Here is a 26,172-nt window from a genome sequence, read left to right as displayed (position 1 = left end):
TGAAATGAGTCCCCTTTGCAGTCAGCTTCACCCAGATCAGAGCTCTGGACAGCAAGCCTGAGTGCATTTATGCAGTTCACAGGCGCTGCCAGGGTCGACACCAGAAGAAGGCACAGAGCTGCTTTAATTAATTGCTCCCTTTCTGGGACTGAATTTTGCTCTGCCTGGCTCTCTGGGAAAATCTGAGGGCTTAATGTGGAGGCCAAGAGAATACCTACAGCACAGCATCCCCTCTGACACACAGGAACACTGCAGAAGCCACGGTCCTGTCCTGAGAAACACTGAGCTTGCTTGCCCCAGCCCAGTGAAGGGCTTAGCCACCTTCTAGGTGTAGGCTCCAAAAGCCCCTTTGGATGCAGAGAGCAGTGCTTGGATACATTGCTGGAGCCCAGCCATCCTCCACACCAATAATCGCCTAGTGAAGGCTCACTCTTGCAGAGCCTGCAGTTGTGATCCCCACCTTATGAACAGCTGGGAAGGGAGAAATACCCTCTTTTTTCATTCTTATTTCAGACACTACTAACACCCTCTTCCAAAGCAGCCACCTCTCTGCCTCTGAGAGTTTTAAGTCATGCAGAATGAAAGCTTGCTTCATTTGAACTTGTTGACAAGTTGAGGGAGTGATAGAAACCAATACAGAAGTATAAACTATCTGCATCCAAAGCTGCTTAAAATCATCCTTTTAATTAAACCCAGGCAGTGTTTGTAGGCCTGAGTGTCTCTGCCTCACTGGCAATTTTTACACTGCAATCCAAATAGAATTAATTGTTGTGATGGCTCCCAAGCCAAGAATGGATTGTGCTCCTTTTCTGAGCCAGGACTCCAAGCTGCTACCAGGGTAATAAAGACTTATTTGTGCTGTTGGACCAAGGGGATATAACTCTGAGCAAGGCTATTAATCAAGAAGATGCAATCCCTGCACAGTCAGCTTATAGCCCATGCCAAGGTCATACCACACAGTAGTGACAAAGCTGGAGGGAGGAGCTGGTTGCTGTGACTCAGGGCTGAGCACTAAACCACACCAGTACAGGCAGCTATTCATCTGTACAGTGTCCTCCTTCTCACCCCAAAATACTACAGGTATTGTGCACAAACACAAACACAGTGATTACTCTGATGAGGTCTGCAGTGAAAAGTTGAGCTGAGTGGCAAATCTCATCTTTGGCCAAGCTAAATGTGCTCATGTGTTCACAGCATGTGACCCTTCAACACAGTATGTTTCCCAGGACCATTATCCACCAACCCTCCCCATCACACACATACATGCACTTAAATGTACATGGAAAAAAACCCATCTAGAAACAATTTAACTTCTCACCCAGGGACAAGGGAGTTGGACTAGGTGACTTAAAAGGTGCCTTCCAATCCAAACCACTCAATGATGTTAGCAGAGGAGGAAAGGAGAGCAAGGTGACCCTAAAGCACAGGAGTTTAGCTTTTTCAGCTTCATTGTCCTTTCCCTTAAGAAGGGAAGAAATTAATAAAGTGAACCATCTGATTTAATTCCACTCTGTTCCAACATGGCCATATACATTTTGAGCATGGAGGACCTGCCTGCTTCATCAAAACAAGCAGATGACTTTGCTTGGCTGCCAGGAGAGGCAGTCAGCTCCAGTGCTTGACCTAAGCATGACTGGGATTGTTCTAAGACGCTGAAATTTGATGTTTAAGCACACATACAACCATTGAAACACACTGATTCAATGCCTCCAGGGTCCAGTTTTCAGAAGGGCTGGAAACTCAGTGCTCCAAATGATGATAGTGAGATCTGGGTGCCCAGTATTTTGGAGAAGAGGAAGAATATTTCTACAGCTTTGAGCTGGGTAGATTGTTCTAAAACAAAACCTCAGAGCTGGACAGAAGTACTTGGGTTTTAAGTTCAGTATAAAAACAACACTCTCATTACTGTTGTTTGGTGCTTTGGATTTTGCACAATGAAAATGCACATTTCTGTTGAAAAGGTGGTGTGGGGGGATTGAATTTTCTTCAGAAGATTAGCAGAAAAAGGACTTTTAAAAGCTTCCTCACAGAAAACAGGAAGCACAGATGAGAAAAGCTGTGTCTTGACAGGAGTTTTTGTAGCAGTACATGAGCCTTAGGCCTGGGCAGCAGCAGAGCTAAGGTTCCGATTCGTGCTGCAAGGAGATGGGTTTCAATTCATGTTGCAAGATGGGGCTGTACTTCCTTTTGTAGGCAGCCAAAAATAAATACATAAATTAAAAAGAAAAAAAAGAGAAAGAGCTGTCTAAGTCCCCAGACTGGCACTGGGAAGTGCCAACTTCCCCCCCTCACCCCAGCCAGTCAGACTGAAGCAGCACAGCAGTTTCCCTCACTGCATCCTGCAAAGGTGTGGTGGGTTGAAAATCCACACCCCTGCCCCCCCAAACATTAAATTTGCCAGACCAGCTCAGGTGGAAGCAAATGAAAGCTGTATTTACAAGCAGAACTACAATCTACAGTGATTGTATGAACTTCTAAATTCTATGAACTTTTTCATAACATTCAATGTAAATCTGCTCTTCTCCAGTTTGAAACCATGGTCCCTTTTCCTGTCACTGCAGGCTTTTGTAAACAGTCTCTGTCCATTCTTCTTGTAGGCCTCCTTCAGGTACTGGAAGGTTGTTATTAGGTCTCCCCAGAACCTCCTCTTCTCCAGGCTGAACACTCCCAGCTCCCTCAGCCTGTCTTCTTTGGGTCCATCTCCTTCCTGTATTGAGGGCTCCAAAGCTGGACGCAGTAATCCAGGTGAGCAGAGTAAAGTGATAGAATAGAATAGAATAGAATAGAATAGAATAGAATAGAATAGAATAGAATAGAATAGACCAGACCAGACCAGGTTGGAAGAGACCTTCAAGATCATTGTGTCCAACCTATCATCCAACACCACCTAATCAACTAAACCATGCAACCAAGCACCCCATCAAATCTCCCCCTAAACACCTCCAGTGATGGTAACTCCACCACCTCCTCGGGCAGCCCATTCCAATGGGCAATCACTCTCTCTGTGTAAAACTTCCTCCTAACCTCCAGCCTAAACCTTCCCTGGTGCAGCCCGAGACTCAGTCCTCTTGTTCTGGCACTGGTTGCCTGGGAGAAGAGACCAACCTCTGCCTGTCTACAACCTCCCTTAAGGTAGTTGTAGAGAGCAATAAAAGGACACCCCTGAGTCTCCTCTTCTCCAAGAGTGATAGAATCACCTCACTCAGTCTGCTAGCCATGCTTCTTTTGATGCAGCCCAGGGTGCCATTGGCCTTCTGAGCTGCAAGCTCACACTGTCTGCTCATGTCCAGCTTCTTGGCCATCAGCACCCCCAAGTCCTTTTCAGGAGAGCTGCCTTCTATCACTTCATTCCCCAGTCTGTATTGACAGTGAGGATTGTTCTGGCCCAGGTGGGGGCATCTAACACCTCTCTGGGCAACCTGAGGGTGTTTCACCACCTTTACTGAAAAACATCTCTTCCTTATATCTGGTCTGCCTCTCCTCTCTTTTAGTTTAAAAGCACATCAACGTAGACTGCAAAGCTCCAACCAGCCAAGAGACCCTAGGTTCATTGTTGTACCTACCAAGTTCCTTTCTTTAGCCTCCCAGTGACACACAGTCACTAACAATCACTGCAGCAGTCATGAACCAGACTGAAGTATGCGGTAATTGATTAAAAACAGACATGTCACGGTTGCTTTTTATAGCTGAAATTAAGTGTCAGCCTAATTAATGGAAGTTAGTGTGCTAATTATAAGAGTCTGTGTTGTGACTCAGACTCAAACAAACGTTGTGCAAGAAATGTCAAGAGATTTTATTTTTTTTTCAGGCACCCAAGATAAATAATTACACTTATTTTTGTTACTTCTTAGCAACAGGAATGTTATACAACAGGACATCATTCCTGCAGCTGCATTCACAAGTAGTTCCAATTGTACAGTGTAGAGCAAATATTTGCTTTAAGACAATGCAAGCTGTTCCATCATCAGCCACTTATTTTGGAATCAAATTTTAAGGCTGTGTTTGCCAGGCTGCTGAAAAGGAAGATTCTGTTATGGAAGATGGCCTCAAATGCATCTCTCTTCAGCTCTGCAGTGTTTTATTCTACACCAGCCCAAAGTGACAGCTATCTCTCTCCATCTCTTTCCATGCTCTGAGAAGCAGTGAAGCACTGGCATTTTAAAAGTGAAATCAGTGTTATTTCTTGAAAGTGGAAATTCACTGCCTCCAGCTCTCTACAAACTCAAGCAAACACAGCTAAAATGGTCTGGATGACCAAGATGTTTTTAGAGCCTCTCTGCAAGCTGCAAAAAGCAGTTGCAGAGAGTACAGTGTCCAGCTCTGGATCCCCCAACATAAGGACATGGACCTGTTGGAGGTGACCCAGAGCGGGGACAGAAAGGTGATCAGAGGGCTGGCTGAGGGAGTTGGGTCTGTTCAGCCTGCAGAAGAGAAGGCTCTGGGGAGACCCTATAGCACCCTTCCAGTACCCGAAGATGGCCTATAACAAAGCTGGAGAGGGACTGTTCATAAAGGCCTATGGTGATAGGACAAGTGGCAATGGTTTTAAACTAGAGCAGAGTACATTTAGATTAGACATTAGGAAGAAGTTCTTTGCTATGAGGGTAGTGAAACGCTACAGGTTGCCCAGAGAAGTTATGAGTGCCTCATCTCTGGAAGTGTTTAAGACCAGGCTGGATGAGGCTTTGAGACACCTGGTCTAGTGAGAGGTGTCCCTGTCCATGGCAGAGGGGTTGGAAATACATGAGACTCTTCTAGCAAGAGGGGCTGAAAGGAGAGGAGCAGGTAGAGCTTGTGGGAAGTGCTGATGAATGGAAGGAGGATAAACAATACAGCCAGTTAGCTGTACTACTTGCCAGCAGCTGGATTTGGCTGTCTCCAGTACAACTGAATCATCTTCAGTTGCTGTAGACCCTCCAGCCTAGTTCAGGTCCCCAAAGGGGCTTTTATCCTCAGAGGAGAACCATGGGGTAAGGAAGTAACCACAAGGACGTCTCAGCAAACCAGTGACATTTAAAAGCAGTTATCAGGACACACAGAGTCCTACAAGCTTCTACCACATGCATTGGTTACTGACTCATCTGAGCCTGAGAAGCCTGAAGTGGGGAGCTGTGTTACCAAATAAAGACTTTGCTGGAGACCTTAAAGAGCCTGCAGATTTACAGCAGCTGACAATGAGGCAGACACTCTGAGCAGTCTGCTTAGATGCCATCACTACAAAGCTGAAGTACAATGAGCTGAGAAGTTGTGCCAACTAGGCCGTCGGTGTCATACTGAGAGACAAGATGAACTTCTCCGTCCTTGCCTTCAGTAACAAGCCTGCACAGCACAGCAGTCAGTAAATGCAGGAACACCTCTTTTCCCACTCCTCCTCAAAGAAACAGGGTACAAACTCACAAATTATGAATGGCTCATCCTTCCCTCCTGTAATTAGGAATAGCAGCAAGCAGCTCTGCTGTAAAACAGAGCCCTAAGCCCTGGATGACAGGCAGGCATGGGTACTCAGATGGTATCTTGTGGGCTGCAGAGGAACTCTCAGCAAGGACAGAAGAAGATCTGGTTCAAGACACACCTAGTAAGTCTTTTCCAGATCTCCCATGGCCAGACTTTCTCACCGACAGCTTGGAGGTCGCTCATGAGTGCTGTACATCTAAAAGCTAACTTGAAACAGACATGACTGCTTGGCTTTCTGTTCTCCTACCCCTCTACTCTGCTCTGGTGAGGCTGCATCTGGAATGTTTTGTCTAGTTTTGGGTCCTTCAGTTCAAGAAGGACCTCAAGGAACCGCTTAAAAGAGCCCAGCACAAAGCCACAAAGATGCTGAAGGGAGTGGAACATCTCCCTGATGAGGAAAGGCTGAGGGAACTCAGGCTCTTTAGCCTGGAGTAGAGGGGATCTCATTCAAATTTACAAAGATAAGAAGGACAAGTGTCAGGAGGAAGGAGTCAGGCTCTGCTCAGTGATGACCAATGATAGGACAAGAGGTTATGGGTGCAAGCTGGAGCACAGAAGGTTCCATGTAAACAGAAGGAAAAACTTTTTCACTGTGAGGGTGACAAAACACTGGAACAGGCTGCCCAGAGACGTTGTGGAGTCTCCTTTGGAGACATTCAAAATCCTCCTGGACATGTTCTGGTGTGACCTACTCTAGGTGATCCTGCTCTAGCAGTAGGTTTGGACTTGATAACCTTTCAAGGTCCCTTCCAACCCCAAATGTTATGTGATTCTGTTCCCTACAAGTTCCTCTCTACCCTGCCTCTCATACCTATCCTGTTCCACCCCAGGTTTCTAATGGCCTTCAGCAGGATATGTTCTTGAAATCCCATGTCCCACAGCAAGTCACAACAGGATATGGGCCAGGAATGGATGGGGAATGGTCTCTGAAGCTTTTCTGTCTTGGTCTCCAGCCAGAAATTGTCAGGGACCAGTTGTTCCTGAAAGACTTATGACTGTGGCAAGTCAATAATAAAGGTAATTTTTGACAGAGGGAATCTCTGAAGAACAGTTCCATTTTGGGGCATTAAAGATTTAGTCTGACTAAAACAAAGGATAAATGTCACAAGATTAAATCCATACCACCTAAATCTTTACTGTTTTCATGGCTTTGCTTACTGGGGAGACCAGAATGTTTGTTTTGAGGGCAGAAAGACTCCCACTTTTCTGCAGGGCTGGTCTCAATTTCATCATAGCCAAGCATCACTATGGTGCTTCTGCAACTAGAAGAGCTAGATCTGCTTTTGAAGACTGAAGGGATTCATAACCACCTGAGCGGTAGGCTTCAAAAAGTCAGTGTGATTAAATAAAACAAAAACAAAAGTAAAAAGGGCAGGTTCACAGACCAGCTATGTCCCACAGTGAATAAACACAGCTTATCTAAATGTAGATGGCACTGGATCCATTTAAAATGCCTGTAAGAACTCTACTGCAAAGCAGGAACATGAAGCTGCAATGTAATGTCCTGCAGGCTGAAGGACATCGATTCTGTTATTCATCCTCAGCGAGCAAGGTGCACCTGAGTGTTATCAGTGGAAAAAACATTTAGCAGACAGGTTTTGCATCTGCCCAGATGAGCCTTCTGCTCCCTCCCAGATCAGGCTGTGTGCTATTTAAAAGGAACAGACTGATGCAGGAGAGGGAGACTGTGTTGCAGGTTAATCATTACAATCCATACATTTCCTTTGGACTCATTTGATTTGTGGAGTTGCGCCTTTCAATAAAGGTCACAGCATGTGACAGTCAATTAGGTCTAACGTGTGCAGATGCATGACGTCCCAGCATCTTTCAGGTATTCAAAACTCCTTCACCCCTACAGTTAAACAAACCTCTTTTTCCTCATTAACTTTCCCCAGCTAATATTTGGGATGACGCACCAGACTCTGGCTGCCAGGTGACCTGTGCTTCTGTCACAGCAGCCAAGGAACCACAGGAAAAATATCCTATCCAGCCAGAGTCTAGATGGTCTGAGAAGAGAGACAGTGTCCCTCAGAGGAAACAAGCCAGGCAGAAAACAGCTTTCTGAAGAAATTTATACCTTTTGATTTATAGGCAAAGCTTGCCCTTTGAATAATTTCGCTGCAGATATTTGCCAGCAGCCAATTAAGCTGTGCAACAGTGATTAAATTAAGAAACACTGGTTCTCAACAGTGGATATGAGGCATGAACAGCAAATACTGTAAGAAATACTCACCAGAACCTTCACATGAAAAGGGAGTTCCCATTTTCTAAAGCTAGGATTTAATCCCTCTTCAGAAGACTTGCACTGGACAGCAACTAACAAAGTCACAGCAAGTGACTGACACATCCCCTTAGCAAGTGGCAAACTTCAGTGCTGCTTGTCTGAGATCTGGTCTCTGACAGGTTTTATCAGCCTTTCAGCTGGCAAGCAGTGTTTTGGCTGAAGTACCACATCTCAGGGGAATCCGGGCTGCAAGTGCTCAGAAAACTCTGGCTGAAAACAAGGGAGTGTGCTGATTTCACTCCATCTGTTTAATGTCCTGATCTAGCTAATTTATTGGGAAATATCAGCATAGAAGAGGATCAAACCTCCTAATTAAAGGGAACTGTCTCTGACAGACCGACACTCTCAGCCCTCACAAGCTCAGTGACATATTAGCATTAAAACCTTAAGGATATATTTTTTAAATCTAAGTCAATATTAACTATTTGACTGGGATAGCTTTTAATGGAATAGAATAGAATAGAATAGAATAGAATAGAATAGAATAGAATAGAATAGAATAGACCAGACCAGGTTGGAAGAGACCTTCAAGATCATCATGTCCAACCCATCAACCAATCCAACCCACCCAAACAACTAACCCATGGCACCAAGCACCCTATCAAGTCTCCTCCTGAACACCTCCAATGATGGTGACTCCACCACCTCCTCGGGCAGCCCATTCCAATGTGCAATCACTCTCTCTGTGTAGAACTTCTTCCTAACCTCCAGCCTAAACCTCCCCTGGTGCAGCCTGAGAATGTGTCCTCTTGTTCTGGTGCTGGTTGTCTGAGAGAAGAGACCAACCTCTGCCTGGCTACAACCTCCCTTCAGGTAGTTGTAGAGAGCAATAAGGTCACCCCTGAGTGTCCTCTTCTCCAGGCTAAGCAACCCCAGCTCCCTCAGCCTCTCCTCATAGGGCTTGTGTTCCAAACCCCTCACCAACTTCATTGCCCTTCTCTGGACTCGTTCCAGCAAGTCAACATCCTTCCTAAACTGAGGGGCCCAGAACTGGACACAGGACTCAAGGTGTGGCCTAACCAGTGCAGTGTACAGGGGCAGAATGACCTCCCTGCTCCTGCTGGCCACACTGTTCCTGATGCAGGCCAGGATGCCATTGGCCCTCCTGGCTGCCTGGGCACCCTGCAGGCTCATGTTCAGCCTACCATCAACCAGTACCCCCAGGTCCCTCTCTGCCTGGCTGCTCTCCAGCCACTCTGACCCCAGCTTGTAGCTCTGCATGGGGTTGTTGTGGCCAATGTGCAGAACCTGGCACTTGGATGTGTTCAATCTCATGCCCTTGGACTCTGCCCATCTGCCCAGCCTGTCCAGGTCCCTCTGCAGAGCCTCTCTACCCTCCAGCAGATCAACTCCTGCCCCCAGCTTGGTGTCATCAGCAAATTTACTGATGATGGACTCAATGCCCTCATCCAGATCATCAATGAAGATGTTAAAGAGCATGGGGCCCAGCACTGATCCCTGGGGCACACCACTAGTGACTGGCTGCCAGCTGGATGTGGCACCATTCACTACCACTCTCTGGGCTCGGCCCTCCAGCCAGTTCCTAACCCATCGCAGTGTGCTCCCATCCAAGCCATGGGCTGACAGCTTGGCCAGGAGTTTGCTATGGGGAACGGTGTCAAAGGCCTTGCTGAGGTCCAGGTAGACTACATCCACAGGCCTCCCCACATCCACCAGGCAGTCACCTGATCACAGAAGGAGATCAGGTTGGTCAGGCAGGACCTGCCCTTCCTAGATCCATGCTGGCTGGGCCTGAGCCCTTGGCCATCCTGTAAGTTTTGTGTGACTGCACTCAAGATGACCTCTTCCATAACCTTGCCTGGCACTGAGGTCAGGCTGACAGGCCTGTAAGACTAGATATTAGGAAGAAATTTTTTACAATGGGGTGGTGAAACACTGGCCCAGGTTACCCAAAGAAGAGATACATGTCCCATTCCTGAAAACCTTCAACGTTATGCTTGATGGGGCTCTGAGCAACCTGATCTAGTTGGGGATGTCCCTGCTTAGAGCAGGGGGATAAGACTAGATTATCTTTAAAGGTACCTACTAAACCATTCTATGATTTTATTTTTATATGCATCAAGTTTGAAAGCCATGAAACAGGAGAACTGAAAATTGAAGGAAGAAACACACAAGGAAGACTGAAAAAAAGCAGCTTAAGGGAAAAATGGAGAAAAGAGGAAAGCAATGTGATAGCCCAAAAGATTTTCTTGCTGAGACATGCCACAGGAATACACTTAGGGCATTACAATTATTAGCAAGAATCCTATAGACAGGATTAGCCATCCAATATTCCCAACCCATGGCAAGCAGAAGGAGACTCCAAATATTTAAAAATAGTTCATAGACCAAAATTAAAAAGCAACTTAATTTTCCCCTGCTGAGGCTGTCCTCTCACACCACCATCCAGCCATTGCTGCTTGCTACATTCTTTGATGAGGTAAAAATACTGTAGGAATCCTGTCTACAAATCCTGGATGAAAATCACCTTGTGATTGTATCATGAACTGAGATGTGCCCTAAAAAGGATAAAGATTGCTCACCATACTGCAGCTGCCCTGACAGCAATGGGCAGATACCACTGCCATCCATACTCTCTGGACTATGCATAAGACAAGATCATCTCCACCCATCCAGTACCCTGGAAAGACAGGATGGTGAGACAATGGATTCACCACCTGGCCCCTGATGTGTATTATGTGTGTGGGCAGGGTGGAGGCCCCCTCCTCCCTCCTGACCCCTGTACAAACAGAAGGAATACACAGGAAGATTTCCTGGGGGCCAATAGCTGGACACATACCTAAGGACTAAAAACTGTATAAAAAGACTCGAGCGATACTGGCAGAGCAGAAGACGACTGTGACACCGCATGCTGGAAACATCACGGGGCAACACAAAAGAACTTGGACTCTAAAACCTCTCTCTCTCTCCACCTCTGACCAATGGTAATATAATCCCTTTCCTGCTCTCCCTCTTCTCCCTGTTTCTATTTTTAAACTCCCTCTCTCCCTCCTTCTGTTCCATCCACTTTAGTCTGTTAATAAATAGCCTCACTGTTGATATTTTGGCCTCGCTTGTGCCTCTAATTTCATGACACGGGAATATTCAAAAGAACTGAGTCTCTTTCCCTCTCTGGACCGAGACAAATACCAAATGAGATGGTTCCATAGACCAAGCCAAGAAGTTCTCTTTTTGCTCACCCTGCCATCACTTCCAAGTGGAGCTGGCCAGAAACTGTCAGGAAGGCAGGCACATTGAAGAACTGGGTCTTTTCTTTTGCCTCTTTTGAGGTCTGCAAATCAAAAAGAGAGCAAGAAGTCAGACTATTGGTATTTGAATAAAAAGAATAGCTCCTAGCTTATGAAACACCACAGTTCCCACCTCCATTTTCAGTGACCTATGAGGATATAGGACATAAGTACAACAACTTGCAGAACAAGACAGTGGGCATGCATCCCCAGTGTCACCAGCAAAACTTGGACACGTCTGAAAGAACTAACAGGGCTCACAAATTGGATCACCAGCAATCAGTTAATTCAGCTGAGTGCAAGCCACAGAATGGTGGGGGTTGGAAGTGACCTCTGGAGATCACCTAGTCCAACCCCTCTGCTAAAGCAGGGTCACCTAAAGCAGATTGCTCAGAATCATGTCCAGAGAAGACTCCACAGCCCCTCCATGCAGCCTGTTCCAGTGCTCTGGCACTCTCAAAGGGAAGAAGTTTTTCCAGATGTTTAGGTGGAACTTCCTGTCTCCCAGTTTGTGGCAGTTGCCCCTTGCCACTGGGCACCAGTGGCATGAACCTGTCCCTATCCTCTTGACAGCTACCCTTTAGATATTGATAAGCATTGAGAAAATCCCCTCTCAATCTTCTCTTCCCCAGTCTCTCCATGTTAAGATGAGTTTCATGGAGTTTGTTTGCCCTAAACTTTCACAGAATCACAGAAGAATTTAGGTTGGAAAAGACCCTAAGGATCACGAAGTCCAAGTGATAACCCTACCGTACAAGGTTCACTTCCTAAACCATACTCCCAAGCATCACAATCAAACAACCTTTAAACACATCCAGGGTTGGTGACTCAAACACCTCCCTGTGGTCAGCCCATTCCAGTGCCTGACCACTCTTGCCATGAAAACTTTTTTCCTACTGTCCAGTCTAAACCTAAGCAGTGGCATCTTGAGGCCATTCCCTCTTGTTCTATCACTAATTACCTGTGAGAAGAGCCCAGCAGCAGCCTCTCCACAATGGCCTTTCAGGTAGCTGCAGACAGCAATGAGGTCTCCTCTCAGCCTCCTCCTTTACAAACTAACCATCCCCAGCTTCTTCAGTTGCTCTCCATCAGATTTGTTGGCAGTAAAAGTGCATACAAAAGTAAAAGAATATGTGGCTCTTCCTACCCCTTGCCTTTGATTGACAGCTGCCTAAACATGAGCCAGCAGTGTGCCCAGGTGGCCAAGAAGGCCAATGGCATCCTGGCCTGTATCAAGAATAGTGTGGCCAGCAGGAGCAGGGAAGTCATTGTGGCCCTGTACTCTGCATTAGTTAGGCCACACCTTGAGTACTGTGTCCAGTTCTGGGCTCCTCAGTTTAGGAAGGACATTGAGACACTTGAATGTGTCCAGAGAAGGGCAGTGAGGCTGGGGAGAGGCCTTGAGCACAAGCCCTATGAAGAGAGGCTGAGGGAGCTGGGGTTGTTTAGCCTGGAGAAGAGGAGGCTCAGGGGAGACCTTATTGCCCTCTACAACTACCTGAAAGGTGGTTGTAGCCAGGAAGGGGTTGGTCTCTTCTCCCAGGCAACCAGCACCAGAACGAGAGGACACGGTCTCAAGCTGCACCAGGGGAGTTTAGGCTCAAGGTGAGGAGAAAGTTCTTCACTGAGAGAGTAGTTTGTCATTGGAATGTGCTGCCCAGGGAGGTGGTGGAGTCACCATCCCTGGAGGTGTTCAAGAGGGGACTGGACATGGCACTTGGTGCCATGGTCTAGTCATGAGGTCTGTGGTGACAGGTTGGACTCGATGATCTTTGAGGTCTCTTCCAACCTTAGTGATACTGTGATAGAGAAACCACAACTCAGGTTTCTAGGAAATGCAGATGTACAAAATGAAAATCCCTCTGGAATGCCTGTTGAAGAACGTTTTCCCCAGCAACATACAAAAGCAGGGTCCCAGTTTCTATGAAGTACTGAATTTTCACTCTTTCCTCCCAAGAGGAATTGTGAGGGGGAAGAGAAGAATCTCTACTGTTTGGAAGTTCGAGCCCTCACACAGCATTACCTTGAAAATTCAATTTCAAGCGTGATGAGAAAATGGAAGAATATTTTCCATGTCAGGTGCACTGACTTCTAGCAAAGACTTTTAGAAGTAGTGTTATTTCCTTTTCATGGGTAAATGAATTTGTTTCCATTGTAAAATGACAAACACTACTCAGAAAAAAACTAAGGCAAAAAGGAAATGCAATGTGCTCTTAGGACTTGTCCTTCAGTCCTCACAAAGAGCAGAACTGAAATAATGTGGAGTTAGAAACATCACTGCTTACACATTATATAGGCACTGAAAGCCAAACTGTTTCACTGCAGCTTTTGCATATTTTTTCAGGTCTTCAGATAATTTAAGCATATAAAAACTAAGAGTAATGGAAAATTTAGCAAGTTCTGTGTTTCATTATGAAAAAAACCCCACCCTAAAACAGTCCCATTAAAGTGACAGCATATTTGGGGCAGTTAATTTACAGGCACAAAAGGAAAATCAGAAGACCTCTGTGTGAAGTACTTGAAAATCGTTTGAGCATAAGGACCGTGCCTTACCACATCTCTTGCAGACACCAAGCTGGCCATAATCCTATCATGAATCATAGAACGGTTTGGGTTGGAAGGAACCTTAAAGACCAGCTAGTTCCAACCTTGCTGTAGTGACCAGGGACACTTTTCTCCAGACCAGGCTGCTCAAAGCTGCATCCAACCTGGCCTTGAACATTTCCAGGGATGGAGCATCCACAACCTCTTGGGGCAAACTGTTCCAGTGTCTCACAAAGAAAAGTTTTGTCCTTGTATCTGTGACTGCAAGGAGACATCATGGGCAAAGAAAGTCACCAGCCTCTTGAGATATTTTGGACAGAGCACTGCCAGCAGGTCATGTATCCCTCCCCTCTGCACAGCACTGGTGACTCAGGATCAGAGTCACAGAAATGTTCAGGTTGGAAAAGACCCTCGGGATCACCAAGTCCAACTGATGACCCTACTCTACAAGGTTCACCCCTAAACCAAGGTTCACCCCTTTAGTTTTGAAAAATCAAACAGTTCTAACATTTTGTAGAATAAGTGGTCTTGGGATGAAAGAGACAAGCTCATTTTCCCCTCTTTAAGAAAGGTAAGTCCTCCAAATTTTTAAGATACTGTAAGCAGCAGCAAAGTCAAGCTGCAGCCAGAAAAGGAAATGTCTCAAACATTTTTAGCGGTTTTAAAGCTCCTTTCCATTACTCTCCAAATAGAGTTCATGGCTGAGTTACTAGGATGTGCAGCTCCCCTTGGTGAAAGCAGCACCTAGTTCACTTTTAGCTAATTAACTCAGAAAAGCTTCTACCAAGCGAGATCCCAGTGGAACAATCCATATCTGGACCCTACAATGTGTAGCCAGGGACTCACCAGGTGAGTCCCTGCTGGGTGAAGTCCTTGTACCCCCAGTACAAGAGATGTGGGCACACTCAGTTGAGTCCAGCAAAGGGCCACAAATAATGGCAAATGGACCAGAGCATCTTTTATATGAAGAGAGGCTGAGCAAGATGGGACTGTTCAGCATGGAGAAGAGAAGGCTCAGGTGGGATCTTATCCTTGTGGTAGAAATACCTCCTGGAAGTGAATGAAGAATGTACCACACTCATCTCAGCTGTGCTCGCTGAGAGGAAAAGAGGCAATGGGCATCAATTTTAAATCAGACAGTTGAAATTTCATCTAAAAACAAGAATATATACTTTATTTACTGTGAGGGTGGTCAAAGACTAGAACAGGTTGCACTGAGAGGATGCAAAATCTCCATCTGGGAAGACATTCACAGAATCACAGAATTGTCAGGGTTGGAAGGGACCTCAAGGATCATCTAGTTCCAACCCCCACTGCCATGGGCAGGGACACTTTCCACTAGATCAGGTTGCCCAGAGCCACATCCATCCTGGCCTTAAAAACTTCCAGGGATGGGGCATCCACCACCTCTTTGGGCAACCTGTTCCCAAAACGCAGCAGGACAGAGTTCTGAGCAACTTGCTCTAACTGAGCTAGAGAGAAGTGAGATTGATTAGATGATTTCTCTGACTTTTAAGAAAACTTGAAGATAAATGAGATTTTTGTTCCAGCATTTTCTATATTTCAATGTCATCCCTAAGCTTTGGAGGAGTAAAAGGCTCAGGAGAAAGGTGGAAAGAAATCTGTGAAGCTGAGGTTGGGTTGACCTACATTCACTTCCAAATGACTGCTTTCTTCTGAGGTAAGTTTGGAATACCCACTTTTCAAAGCATAGAGTCCAGGAGTTGTGCCAAGTGTTGCTAGCTCAGCTAAGTATGTCACTGTCTCCAGACACCCTGCTCCCCAGCCTGCTTTGTCACAAGGACCAGGTGGGTTTGCCCGCCTTTGATATACTGCGACCTGCCATTTTTCTCAATGAGATGGAAGGTGTTGTTTCTGTTCTTAAAAAGCTCTGCTGCTCATCACAGAGATAAAACAGAGACTGCCAAAGATCTTAGATCACAAGGCAGTTTTATCTCTCCTCAGCATCACATTAAGGAAAAGAGCAAGCTTGCCTTGCTTCACAGAGATCAATGAAAATGTGACAACTGGTGGTTACAACCCCAGGACTGCTTCCTTTGTTCCCTAGGTTTTGCAGTTCTAAAAACCCCAAACAACAAAACCCAAGGATGCAGAAGCAGGGCCCTATTGTTTTCTTCAAATAAACTTAGAGTATTTGCTCAAAAACAATAAGGGTATTAATAAATATACAAACATCCATACATCACAGTCCCAGAATCACAGCCAGAACACTGAAGAGTCATGGGCCACTCAAGTTTCTCCTACTGCAAGCTTAGTTCAGCTACATTCCATATTCCACCAGTGAAAAATCCCACCTAATCCTGTAGGATGCAACTTCTAAACAACAAGAAAGAGACAGACTGGAAGCAGGAAAAGAACAGAAGAAATCAGCCATGAAATCTTCTTCCCAGGTCCACAAACAGGATACAGCTGTCTCCAGGAGCTGGAGCTTGGTTTATTTGTAATGCCTCTGTGTCATTTTTCATTCTCCAAATCAGATGTAATCTCAGGGATGCAAAAGGAAAATAGACACAACAGTAAGTGACTGGAGGAAGAGTATGAGAAAGTCCACAGCTCAACTAGACTTTAAAAAACCTGGAGCCAGATTGAGAGCCTACAGAGAGCTCCCAAGACATGGGTCTGCACTGTGAGCAGCTCCTGGATGGCATCCAATAGAAGGTGAAGAGTGACCATGGCAATATAGAGATAATATTTCACTCCTCCATCATGATATGATTGCCTGCTGCCCACTTCCTATCCCTCATTTTGAAATGAAGCTTGATGAACAAGTGTTGTGAACTGCAGAGTGAATCCACTTGCCACACAAGGAAAATGAAATGCCTCCCTTTTCCTTCACAAGGGGACCTTTCAGCAAGGAGATATCCCATAACTAGCAGCTTTACATTTCACATGTATAAAGATGTTGGTTCCTCCACTTCACACTTAGGCACAGGATCAAGGCCAGCGATTTCAGGTGTGTGTGTCCCAGATTTAAGGTCAGATTTTTAGACAAAGCTTGTTTCTTTATAATAAACAACCACAGCCACTGGTAGAAGACAAGAAATAAATGGTAGGTGATGCTCTCTCTTGACAGCTGACACTGAGTGAGATTGTTTTTCATGTCCATGACTAACAAAACGAAGTGACAACATTGTGGTGCTTTTAATTTCAATAGATAGGGCTTCTCTTGCACTTCCCAATCCCAAAACACCTGCTTGATAAAAGATTAGCGGGGAATAATGTGCTTGCTTTCAAGTTCTCTCCATTCTCTAGTCAAAAACTACTCAAATTACAACGGGGAAAGAGGGAGGGGGAATCTGTATGAAGCATTTTAGTGTCTCACAGTAAACGAAGCATTTTAGTGTCTCAGAGTAAACGTACCAGGATTTGATGTCAACATCAAAGGCTTTTTATTCTCATTCTAAATACGAGAACAACTGGATTTAGTACCTGTTTTGTTTCCATCTCCTCAAATGTCTAATGATTTAATTTAAAGTTATTCCCTTTGATGTCAGTCTTATATTAACTTTTACTTGAGGCAACTAGCTTCAGGAGAGCATAAACCGTTTGATTCTGTCTTTCACTCTGTGCAAGCTACATGCACAAAGGGATCAGAGAAGACTTGAAAAGCTCAGAGAAATCAGCACTGTAGTTCTAGCCCAGGCCCACAAAACCAACTGCTGAAGTTTCACAGCATCATGTCTGTAATCTGGACCTGTCTTCTGCAGTGGTGAGGCTGCACCCTGAACATCGTGTTCAGTTTTGAGCACCTCACTACAAGAAGGACACTGAGGTGAGGGAGCATCTCCAGAGAAGGGCAAAGCCAGTGAAGGGTCTAGAGAACCAGTCTTATGAGGAGCAGCTGAAGTAACTCACAATTGTTTAGTCTAGAGAACAGGAAGCTGAGGGGAGATCTCATTGCTCTTTACAACTTCCTGAAAGGAGGTTGGAGTGAGGTTGGATTGGTCTCCTCCCCCTTGTGTCAGGTGACAGAATGAGAGGAAGTGGCCTGAAATTGTGCCAAGGGATGTTTAGATTGGATATTAGGAAACATTTCTTTACTGAAAGTGTGGTCAGGCATTGGAACAGGCTTCCCAGGGAGGTGGTGGAGTCACCATCCCTGGAGGTGTTCAAGAAACATGTGGGCATGGCTGTTTGAGACATGGTTTAGTCACTATAGTGGTGTTAGGTTGACAGTTGTACTCAGTCTTTGAGGTCTTTTCCAAGCAAAAAAATTCTATGATTCGATGATGTCCCATTATAAACACGATTGAATTTACCTTTTAGACCAGCACTGCAAAATTCCTAACTTCCACAGAGTCTTCCTTACAATTCCAGTCCTAATTCTGATCAGGTGCAGGACCTGCATTGGGCAACAGCAGCTGGCTCTGCTGAGACAAACATCTCATGAATATGGACTGGAATTGCAGGCAGTGATGAACCAGGTACAAAGAAGCAAAAACTGGGGGAGCTGGAAAATGCAGGAGCATGTCCTCCTCCCTCAGATCAGTTCCAGCTTATTCTGATCCCTGCTGAGCACCCCTCTAAAGTCTCATTCTCCCAGGGACTGGCTGTCTCCCAGATTGTGACACATCTGTAAAAGGGAAAACACCTGACAGATGCTAACACTGTTGCATTTCATTTGGGTTTTTTTCCAGCAGATCCCAGCGTTCCTTGGTGCTGACAAGGCTATTTTTCAGCAGTAGCAAAGGAATGGTAGGAGGGAGTTTCTGCAGCTTTACCAGCAGTTACATACTACTGGTGGAACAGGCAGGGATCCCCCCCTCAGGGATCTAAAAACTTTTACACTCACTCTTGTGGGCAAGTGGCAAAATAACCCCAAAAGCCGAACACTGTCCAATCTCTGGAAATATTTTGGAGAACAATACCTGGATTATTTACAATACCTGGATTTGGGTTTACAGTCAAGTGTCCTGTCAAATAGTAAAACAGCATGCTCCACGCTCTGAGTGCAGTCAAACAGCACCCAGAAGTATGTGGGAAGAGACAAGCCTGATGCATAACACATACCACCTCTGCTGGAGATGGACAACAAGTTATCCAAGGGACAGCAATGTGTCCGTGTGGCCAAGAAGGCCCATGGCATCCTAGGGTACACTAAGAAGTGTGGCCAGCAGGTCAGAGAAGGCTCTCCTTCCCTTCTGCTCTGACCTGAGACCATATCTAGAGCATTGTGTCCACTTCTGGGCTCCCCAGTTCAAGAGGGACAGGGATATACTAGAATGAATGGCTGTGAGAATGATTAAGGGACTGGAATATCTGTCTGATGAGGAAAGGCTGAGACCTGGGGCTGTTTAGTCTGGAGAAGACTAAGAGAAGAACATATTAATGTTTACAAATCTTTGACAGACTGGCATGTCAAGAACATGCCAGTCTCTTTGCAATTGTGTCTTGTGATAGGACAAGGGGCAGTGGACACAAATTGGAACACAGGAAGTTCCACATCATCATGAGGAAAAAACTTCTGTAACTGTAATAGTGATGGAGCACTGGAACAGGCTGCCCAGAGAGGTTGTGGAATCTCCCTCATTAGAGACTTTCAAGACCTGTCTGGATGCATTCCTGGGTGACCTGCCCTAGGTGACCATGCTTTGGCAGGGAGTTGGACTGTCTGGAGGCACCTTCCATTTCCCACCATTTTATGATTCCATGGAGCTAACAGGTAGAGTGCAGAACTTCCTACATTTAAAGCAAGGTCCTGAGGAATGAGTAAGGCCACAGGCAGTAGAAAACACATCTGAGATCTACTTTAAGGAGCTGTGAATGCCAATGCAGCTGTTGTGCTTTCTAACTCATTGCATGCTGAGTTCTATTAAAAGGCTGCAGCTGGGCCACAGGAAAAGTGGCTTTCCAGGGCCTCATCATACTGGCTGGAGCATCTTGAGCCAAAAACACTCTTTCAGAGAGTAGAGAAGCCTCCACCTTCTCCACAGCAGCTGAAGACAGTCAAACAAGGAAACTTCCCAGGGAGTGAAGTGGAAAAGAGAGAACATGAGGCCCAGAAAGCAGGCAGCCTTCAAAACTGCAGACAGAGTGGGAGGCTACTGAAAATAGCAGGGAACAGACATGCAGCTGGGTCACAAAGACAAAAGAAAGGCAGATTTCCTAGGAAGCAGCCCCAGAAGGCTGCTTGCAATACACAAAGCTGCTTGTGCTTGCAATATACCAAGCTGCTAAGGACTGCAGACTTCAAAAAAAAAAACAACAAAAAAGAAGGTGAAGGAAGGATCTGCCTTGAGGTGCAAATACTTTGTTCAGAGGAATGATTCTCAGATTAAATCAATCACCCTTGCTGATTCTCAGATTAAATCAATCACCCTTGCTGATCTGCCTTCCCCCATTATAAGAATTACCTCCTCCTACTTTGCATTCTGCTAAAACTCAGCTTCCAGTGTTCAAAGCTTTTTTGGCGTTTTCAGTAAGTTTGCTTTAAAGAAAGCAGCACAAAACCAAGATACTTCCCCCCTCCAGGGCTCCACCAGAGGCACAGACACATTCAAGGGTGCAGAAATTCACAAGCTGGTGTTGCTGATAGTCTTCTCCCTGTGGGTCATGGTCTGACTGGCTGTTTTCACACCTCTAACAGTTTCTTCTCCAACATTTCCTCAGGACTACATTTCTCAGGTGCAGAAAAATCTCAACTGTGAAGATTTCTTCGGCGTTCTTACCACCTTGTGATTTATTTTAAATGCCCTCTGCTTACCAACCTCTTTTCATTGTTACAGTACTTCATTTTAAAACTATTTAGCTGAATTGATTTGCCCAGAAGAGATGGAAGAGATTCTCCTCCAATCCAAAGTCCTGGCATGAGAACATCCCAGCCAAAACTAAGTACAGACTAATCAGTACACCCAAAACCAAACAAAGATAATGAGGAAACATATAAACAAACAAATCCTACAGGATTAGGAGGTCTAGGAATCAAAGATCACACGACTTCAAAAAGCCTTTTTCTTCTAACTCAAGTTACTTTTTCCTTCATCTCTTCAAGTCTCATGTAAAACCAGATTCCTGCTCTCTTGCCACCATTTCTAAGGAATGCAGGAGCCTGAGCAGCCATCAGACATTAGTCAGAGGACTAAAATTGTGCCAGTCAGGAGAAGACAGCTATTAAAAGGCAACAGTTCACAATGGGTGCAAAAACAGCCTCTGTGTGGGACATACAGGCTACTCAACCCAAGTTTTCAACTTATTCTACCCAATACAGGATAGCTAAACTGGTGAGATTATCAGCTTTGGACACTGCTCAAGGGATCTAAAGTGAAAAAAGAAACCAAAGGGGCTGAAAAAGGAACCTGTAAGCAGCAGGTGCATTGTAACTACCACAAACTTGGGAGCAATAAGACATCAAGTCACATTCTGTTTGCAACTGGAGGATAGGTCTTAAAACTTTCAGTACTGGATTTAGGCATCTTTTGCACTGAAGACTCTAATTCGCAAGTTCCTTTCACTGATTCCCATCACCATAATTCTTGGCTGCTGCTGAAATATAAGAGGAACAGGAATTTATTTTCTCCCTCAGTCAGTGCAAGCAGTGAATTAAGGGCTAGTTTAAAGTGACAGAATACAGCAGACAGGGAATGTCTTGATGGTTGGTATGATTAAAAGTATATAGAGATTCCTGGCTATGTAGCAAATATCACACCCTTGTTTTCATGTCTGACAGTGTCACATGCCTGCCCTGAGACAAGCTTAATCTTCCCCAGACTTCCACTGTCAAGCAACACTGTCACTGCTCCTGTGGAGTGGTCACAACAGGGTAACATTGGGTCTTGGGCCTATGCTAGCCAAGGCTAATTCTGAACAGAGCTTTGCAAAAACAAAACCAAGACCTAAATTAGGCCAGACAATGAAGCAGTACTCAAGAAAGAGGAAATCAGGGAGAACTTCCCACTAGCAAGTGAATTTTTGAAGCTCTTTTCTTGTGGCACAGGCCATTAAATGGGATCCAACTCAGCATTTACTCCTCACCATTCAAGCAGGGCTGCCATTACATTTCTCCAAGACAGGTATTACTTACCTAAGCAATCACACTTGAGAGCTAGAGATTTGCCTTGAACACTGAGCTAAGATCCAGTTTATCCACGTTTCAGACTTGCAATTTGGCACCTCAATCAACATTTGCATCAGTGCTTCTGTTACCAGCAGCCACCTACGCTGCAGTCCTGCATCCTCTACAGCTTTCAAGTGGATACAATTTGTACCAAAGATGTAACACACTGTACAGCTGCAAACCCTGTAATGTTCTCATCATTAAGTGTCACTTGTTTTCATATCTTAATTTGCATGCAACAGCCTTGAACGAACCTTTGGGTAGCATTAAGAGATCTCATTTAAAGAGGAACAATTTAGTTTAGCTAATCAACTCTATTGTCCCAGCAAGCATAAGGCTGAGCCACACATACTGGTTTAGAAGGGAATCACCAGTAGCACAGGTTAGACCTTGAGATCCTGAAAGACGAGCACACAGAGGTATTTTTTGTCATGAGGCTCTGTAGTTGGCGAAAGATGAGATCCTGCAGCAAACAACTGCTGCCTCAACAACTTGTCTTTGGCTTGCAGATGCTTCACTAGCAAGGCTGGAGCCAGTAAACATAAGTGGCAATGGATGCAACTGTCTGAAACAGGAGAGTGGATTTCAAATATGGCCAAGAAGGCCAGCAGCTTCCTGGCCTGGATCACAAACAGTGCGGCCAGCAAGAGCAGGGAAGTGACTGTCCCCCTGTACTTGGCACTGGTGAGGCCACATCTCAAATATTTGGTTCAGTTTTGGGCCCCTCACTACAACAAAGACATTGAGGTGCTGGACAGTGTCCAAAGAAGGGCAACAAAGCTGAAGAAAGGTCTAGAGAACAAGTCTGATAAGGACTGTCTGAGGAAACTGGGATTGTTCAGTTTGGAGAAAAGGAGGCTGAAGGTAGACCTCAATGCTCTCTACAGCTCCCTGAAAGTAGGTTGGATTGAGGTGGGGGCTGGTCTCTTCTCCATAGTATAAAGTGACAAGAGGAAATGGCCTGAAATTGTGCCAAGGGATGTTTAGATTGAAGATTAGGAAAAATTTCTTTCACTGAATGAGTGGTCAGGCATTGGAACAGGCTGCCCAGGGAGGTGGTGGAGTCACCATCCCTGGAGGTGTTCAAGAAACGTGTGGACATGGCATTTTGGGACACAATTCAATGGCCATGGTGGTGCTAGGCTGATGGTTGGACTCAGAGGTCTTTTCCAACCGCAACAATTCTATGATTCTATGAAATAAAAAAGGATTTATACATACAGGGGTTAGGAACTATGAGAGACATGGGGGGAAGATCCTAGTGGTTATAAGTGTATTTATGTTTCATAGGAGGTGTTGACCCAAGATATGAAGGACTTCATGTAACAAGAGGCAGGCAACCAGCACCAGAACAAGGGGACACAGTCTCAAGCTGTGCCAGGGGAGGTTTAGACTCAAAGTGAGGAGAAAGTTCTTCACTGAGCGAGTCGTTCGCCATTGGAATGTGCTGCCCAGGGAGGTGGTGGAGTCACCGTCCCTGGAGGTGTTCAAGAGGGGATTGGACATGGCACTTGGTGCCATGGTCTAGTCATGAGGTCTGTGGAGACAAGTTGGACTTGATGATCCTTGGGGTCTCTTCCAACCTTAGTTATACTGTGAGAGAATGTGGCAGTAATTTGGCAGATGACTAGGGAGACTTGGCAACACTGGGGGATAACTCCAACATAAAACAGGAGCAGCTTGTAGGCAGGAATTCATATATGGGTGAAAAGGAGTTTTGAGTATTGCTGACTTTCTTTGAGGGAGCTATCTCAAGGTAAATTACATTCTTCATTTCAAAGTTAAGAAATATTTGTGTGTAATAGGCTGTCCTGACTGTCCCATCCCTGCTGATTGACAGCCGCCTAAACATGAGCCAGCAGCCATCCTGGCCTGCATTAGGAATAGTGTGGCCAGCAGGAGCAGGGAGGTCATTGTGCCCCTGTACTCTGCATTGGTTAGGCCACACCTTGAGTCCTGTGTCCAGTTCTGGGCTCCTCAGTTTAGGAAGGACGTTGAGACACTTGAACGTGTCCAGAGAAGGGCAACAAGGCTGGGGAGAGGCCTTGAGCACAGCCCTGTGAGGAGAGGCTGAGGGAGCTGGGATTGTTTAGCCTGGAGAAGAGGAGGCTCAGGGGTGACCTCATTGCTCTCTACAACTACCTGAAGGATGGTTGTAGCCAGGAAGGGGTTGGTCTCTTCTCTCTAGCAACCAGCACCAGAACAAGAGGACACAGTCTCAAGCTGCACCAGGGGAAGTTTAGGCTTGAGGTGAGGAGAAAGTTCTTCACTGAGCGAGTCGTTCGTCATTGGAATGTGCTGCCCAGGGTGGTGGTGGAGTCACCGTCCCTGGAGGTGTTCAAGAGGGGATTGGATGTGGCACTTGGTGCCATGGTCTAGTCATGAGGTCTGTGGTGACAGGTTGGACTTGATGATCTTTGAGGTCTCTTCTAACCTTGGTGATACTGTGATACCGTGATCCTATCTCTTGGGCTCTTGTGATCACATGTCTCCATTTACCAAGATCTTCTATTTCACTCTGTTTTCCTTTGTACACTTTTCCAAAGCACCAGGGACAGAAAAACCTCATCAGTATAAAAGGTGCTGACTAAAGCACAAAGCAGCAATTTAAATTATAGTAATGCATCTGTTTAACTGTGCCTGAATTACCAGCTTCAGCAAAGAACTGCTGTATCAAAAAGTAAACAAACACATGTACAGAAGTACGTGAAGGAAAGGCTTTGTAAAGACAAACATTTCCTCTAGCCTTTAACAACCTACAGAACTGCTTTGCAAGCACAAATCAAAACAAACTTTAGGCAGCCCAACTTACCTCAATTTGAAAGAGCTCCCCAGCACCTTCACAGTCATTTGATGTAATGATGGGGGTATGAATATGCACGTAGCCATTATCCTGGAACAGAAAGAAGGCTAAAGGGAACTAGCTGAAGATACAAACCAGCAGCTTCAAGGATACTATCAACCAGCACACTTGATAGCTGAGCAATTAGTCCCCAGGCAGGACAGCACATGTACTCTCATAGGCAACTTCTGCCTCATATGGACAGAGGACTAACTAAAAGCTGGTATGATTTACAAACCCATGTTTCATAAAGTAATAAAGTTTCTGCTTTTACTGTGGGGTTTTGCAGCTGCTCATCTCCATACTATTCCTCTTGCTTCTCACTGTTTTTATATTTTAGGGCAGTTTCAATCAAATTCAATCCTACAGCTTCAATATTTCAGTTTCTTCCAGCTTTTCAGATGATGATGGTTAGGCAGAGGATACTCTCTCTTAGTGTTCTCCATGGGAGAGAGGCCTTAAAAACACCTAACTACCATGAAAATGTCAGTCCCACCTCAGATCTTCTGAGATATTAAAGTCAAACTGGTTTTAAGAGACATCATATATGTGTACTCTGGCTTGGTCATCCTACAAGTACCTGGAGAATTATTCATTCATTTAACAGCTCATAACAGCTGGGCTCTGAAACTAGGAAGGTTGTATGAAGAGTGCCTCTTCTCTGGGCAGGGGTCAAGAGGATGGGGCCAGACTCTTTCCAGCGGTGCCCAGAAACAGAGCAAGGGGCAACTGGCACAAACTGGAACACAGGAGGTTCCATCTAAATGTGTGGGAAAACTTCTTTCCTTTGACAGTGCCACAGCACTGGAACAGGCTGCCCAGATAGGTTGCAAACAGGCTGCCCAGATAGGTTGTGGAGTCTCCTCTGAAGAGATTCAAAATCTGCCTGGACACTATCCCATGCAGCTCTCCCTAGGAGACTCTTGCCTCAGCAGAAGAGTTTGACTAGGTCCTTTTCTGAGGTCTCCTCCAATCCCCACAATTCTACCATCCTGAAGGTATTTCTGAAGCACAACTGTAGGCTTTTAAACCAGCTGCAACACAGTTTTCAGTAGATGAGTATATCAAGCAGTCCTCAGACAATTACATACATCATGTTAGGTGCAAAACCAGGAACAGAACTCTACTACCTATCACTTTCCTAATTTAGTCTCACTACTTGTGTATCTCAAGGCAAACAAGAACCTGGAACTAGCTGATTTCAGCTATGAACAAAGGATTTGTTCTCCCTTGCATCACTGTAATGTATAGCATGAAGGGAACGCCTTTAAAATCAGGGTGTGCCAGCATGACCATGACAGAGGCAATGACAGAGCATAACTCATTGTCTATTTACATAAAACACTAACTAAAAAGAGAGATGAAAAAACAAATGTTTCTAAAAGTTTAATTTCACAGGACCACTCACATGAGAGGTCCTGCACCTTATCACCAGCTAGTTAATGGCCAGGAAAACAGGAGCAGGATTTAGTGCCCACCCTGAGAATCAACCTAAAATTAATTTGGACCAAAGAGTTCGTGTGGACATTACATATTTTGTGGCTTCACCATAACTGAAGGAAGAGGGAGCAAGTCCCTGCAGTCAGGTGTAGGCTACCTTGGTTACAAGTGAAAAGACCTCAGCTTACTGAGCAATCAGCAGGAACTTCTCACCGAGATCCAGTGACAACAGAAAGAAATTTTGGAGCCAGAACTACTTGCTTTGCCAGTTTCAGCCTGCCAATGC

The 26,172-nt window shown here is 45.3% G+C and overlaps 1 protein-coding gene across 2 annotated transcripts in view; it reads right to left on the bottom strand.

Annotated features, from left to right (window-relative positions):
- Positions 1-26,172, bottom strand: part of NARS2 (asparaginyl-tRNA synthetase 2, mitochondrial) — a 76,130-nt gene that overhangs the window by 31,799 nt on the left and 18,159 nt on the right. For both annotated transcript variants that reach the window (XM_054164525.1, XM_054164526.1), the window contains exons 5-6: positions 24,417-24,497; positions 10,939-11,030 (exon numbers count right to left, since the gene is read on the bottom strand). In XM_054164525.1, coding sequence (XP_054020500.1) covers positions 10,939-11,030; positions 24,417-24,497 — 173 coding nt within the window. The remainder of the gene's footprint in view (positions 1-10,938; positions 11,031-24,416; positions 24,498-26,172) is intronic.

This window comes from Dryobates pubescens, chromosome 10 (genome assembly GCF_014839835.1).
Source record: "Dryobates pubescens isolate bDryPub1 chromosome 10, bDryPub1.pri, whole genome shotgun sequence".
Taxonomy (NCBI): domain Eukaryota; kingdom Metazoa; phylum Chordata; class Aves; order Piciformes; family Picidae; genus Dryobates; species Dryobates pubescens.
Note: the sequence above shows the minus strand (reverse complement) of the source record. Positions and strands in the feature narration are given on the sequence as shown.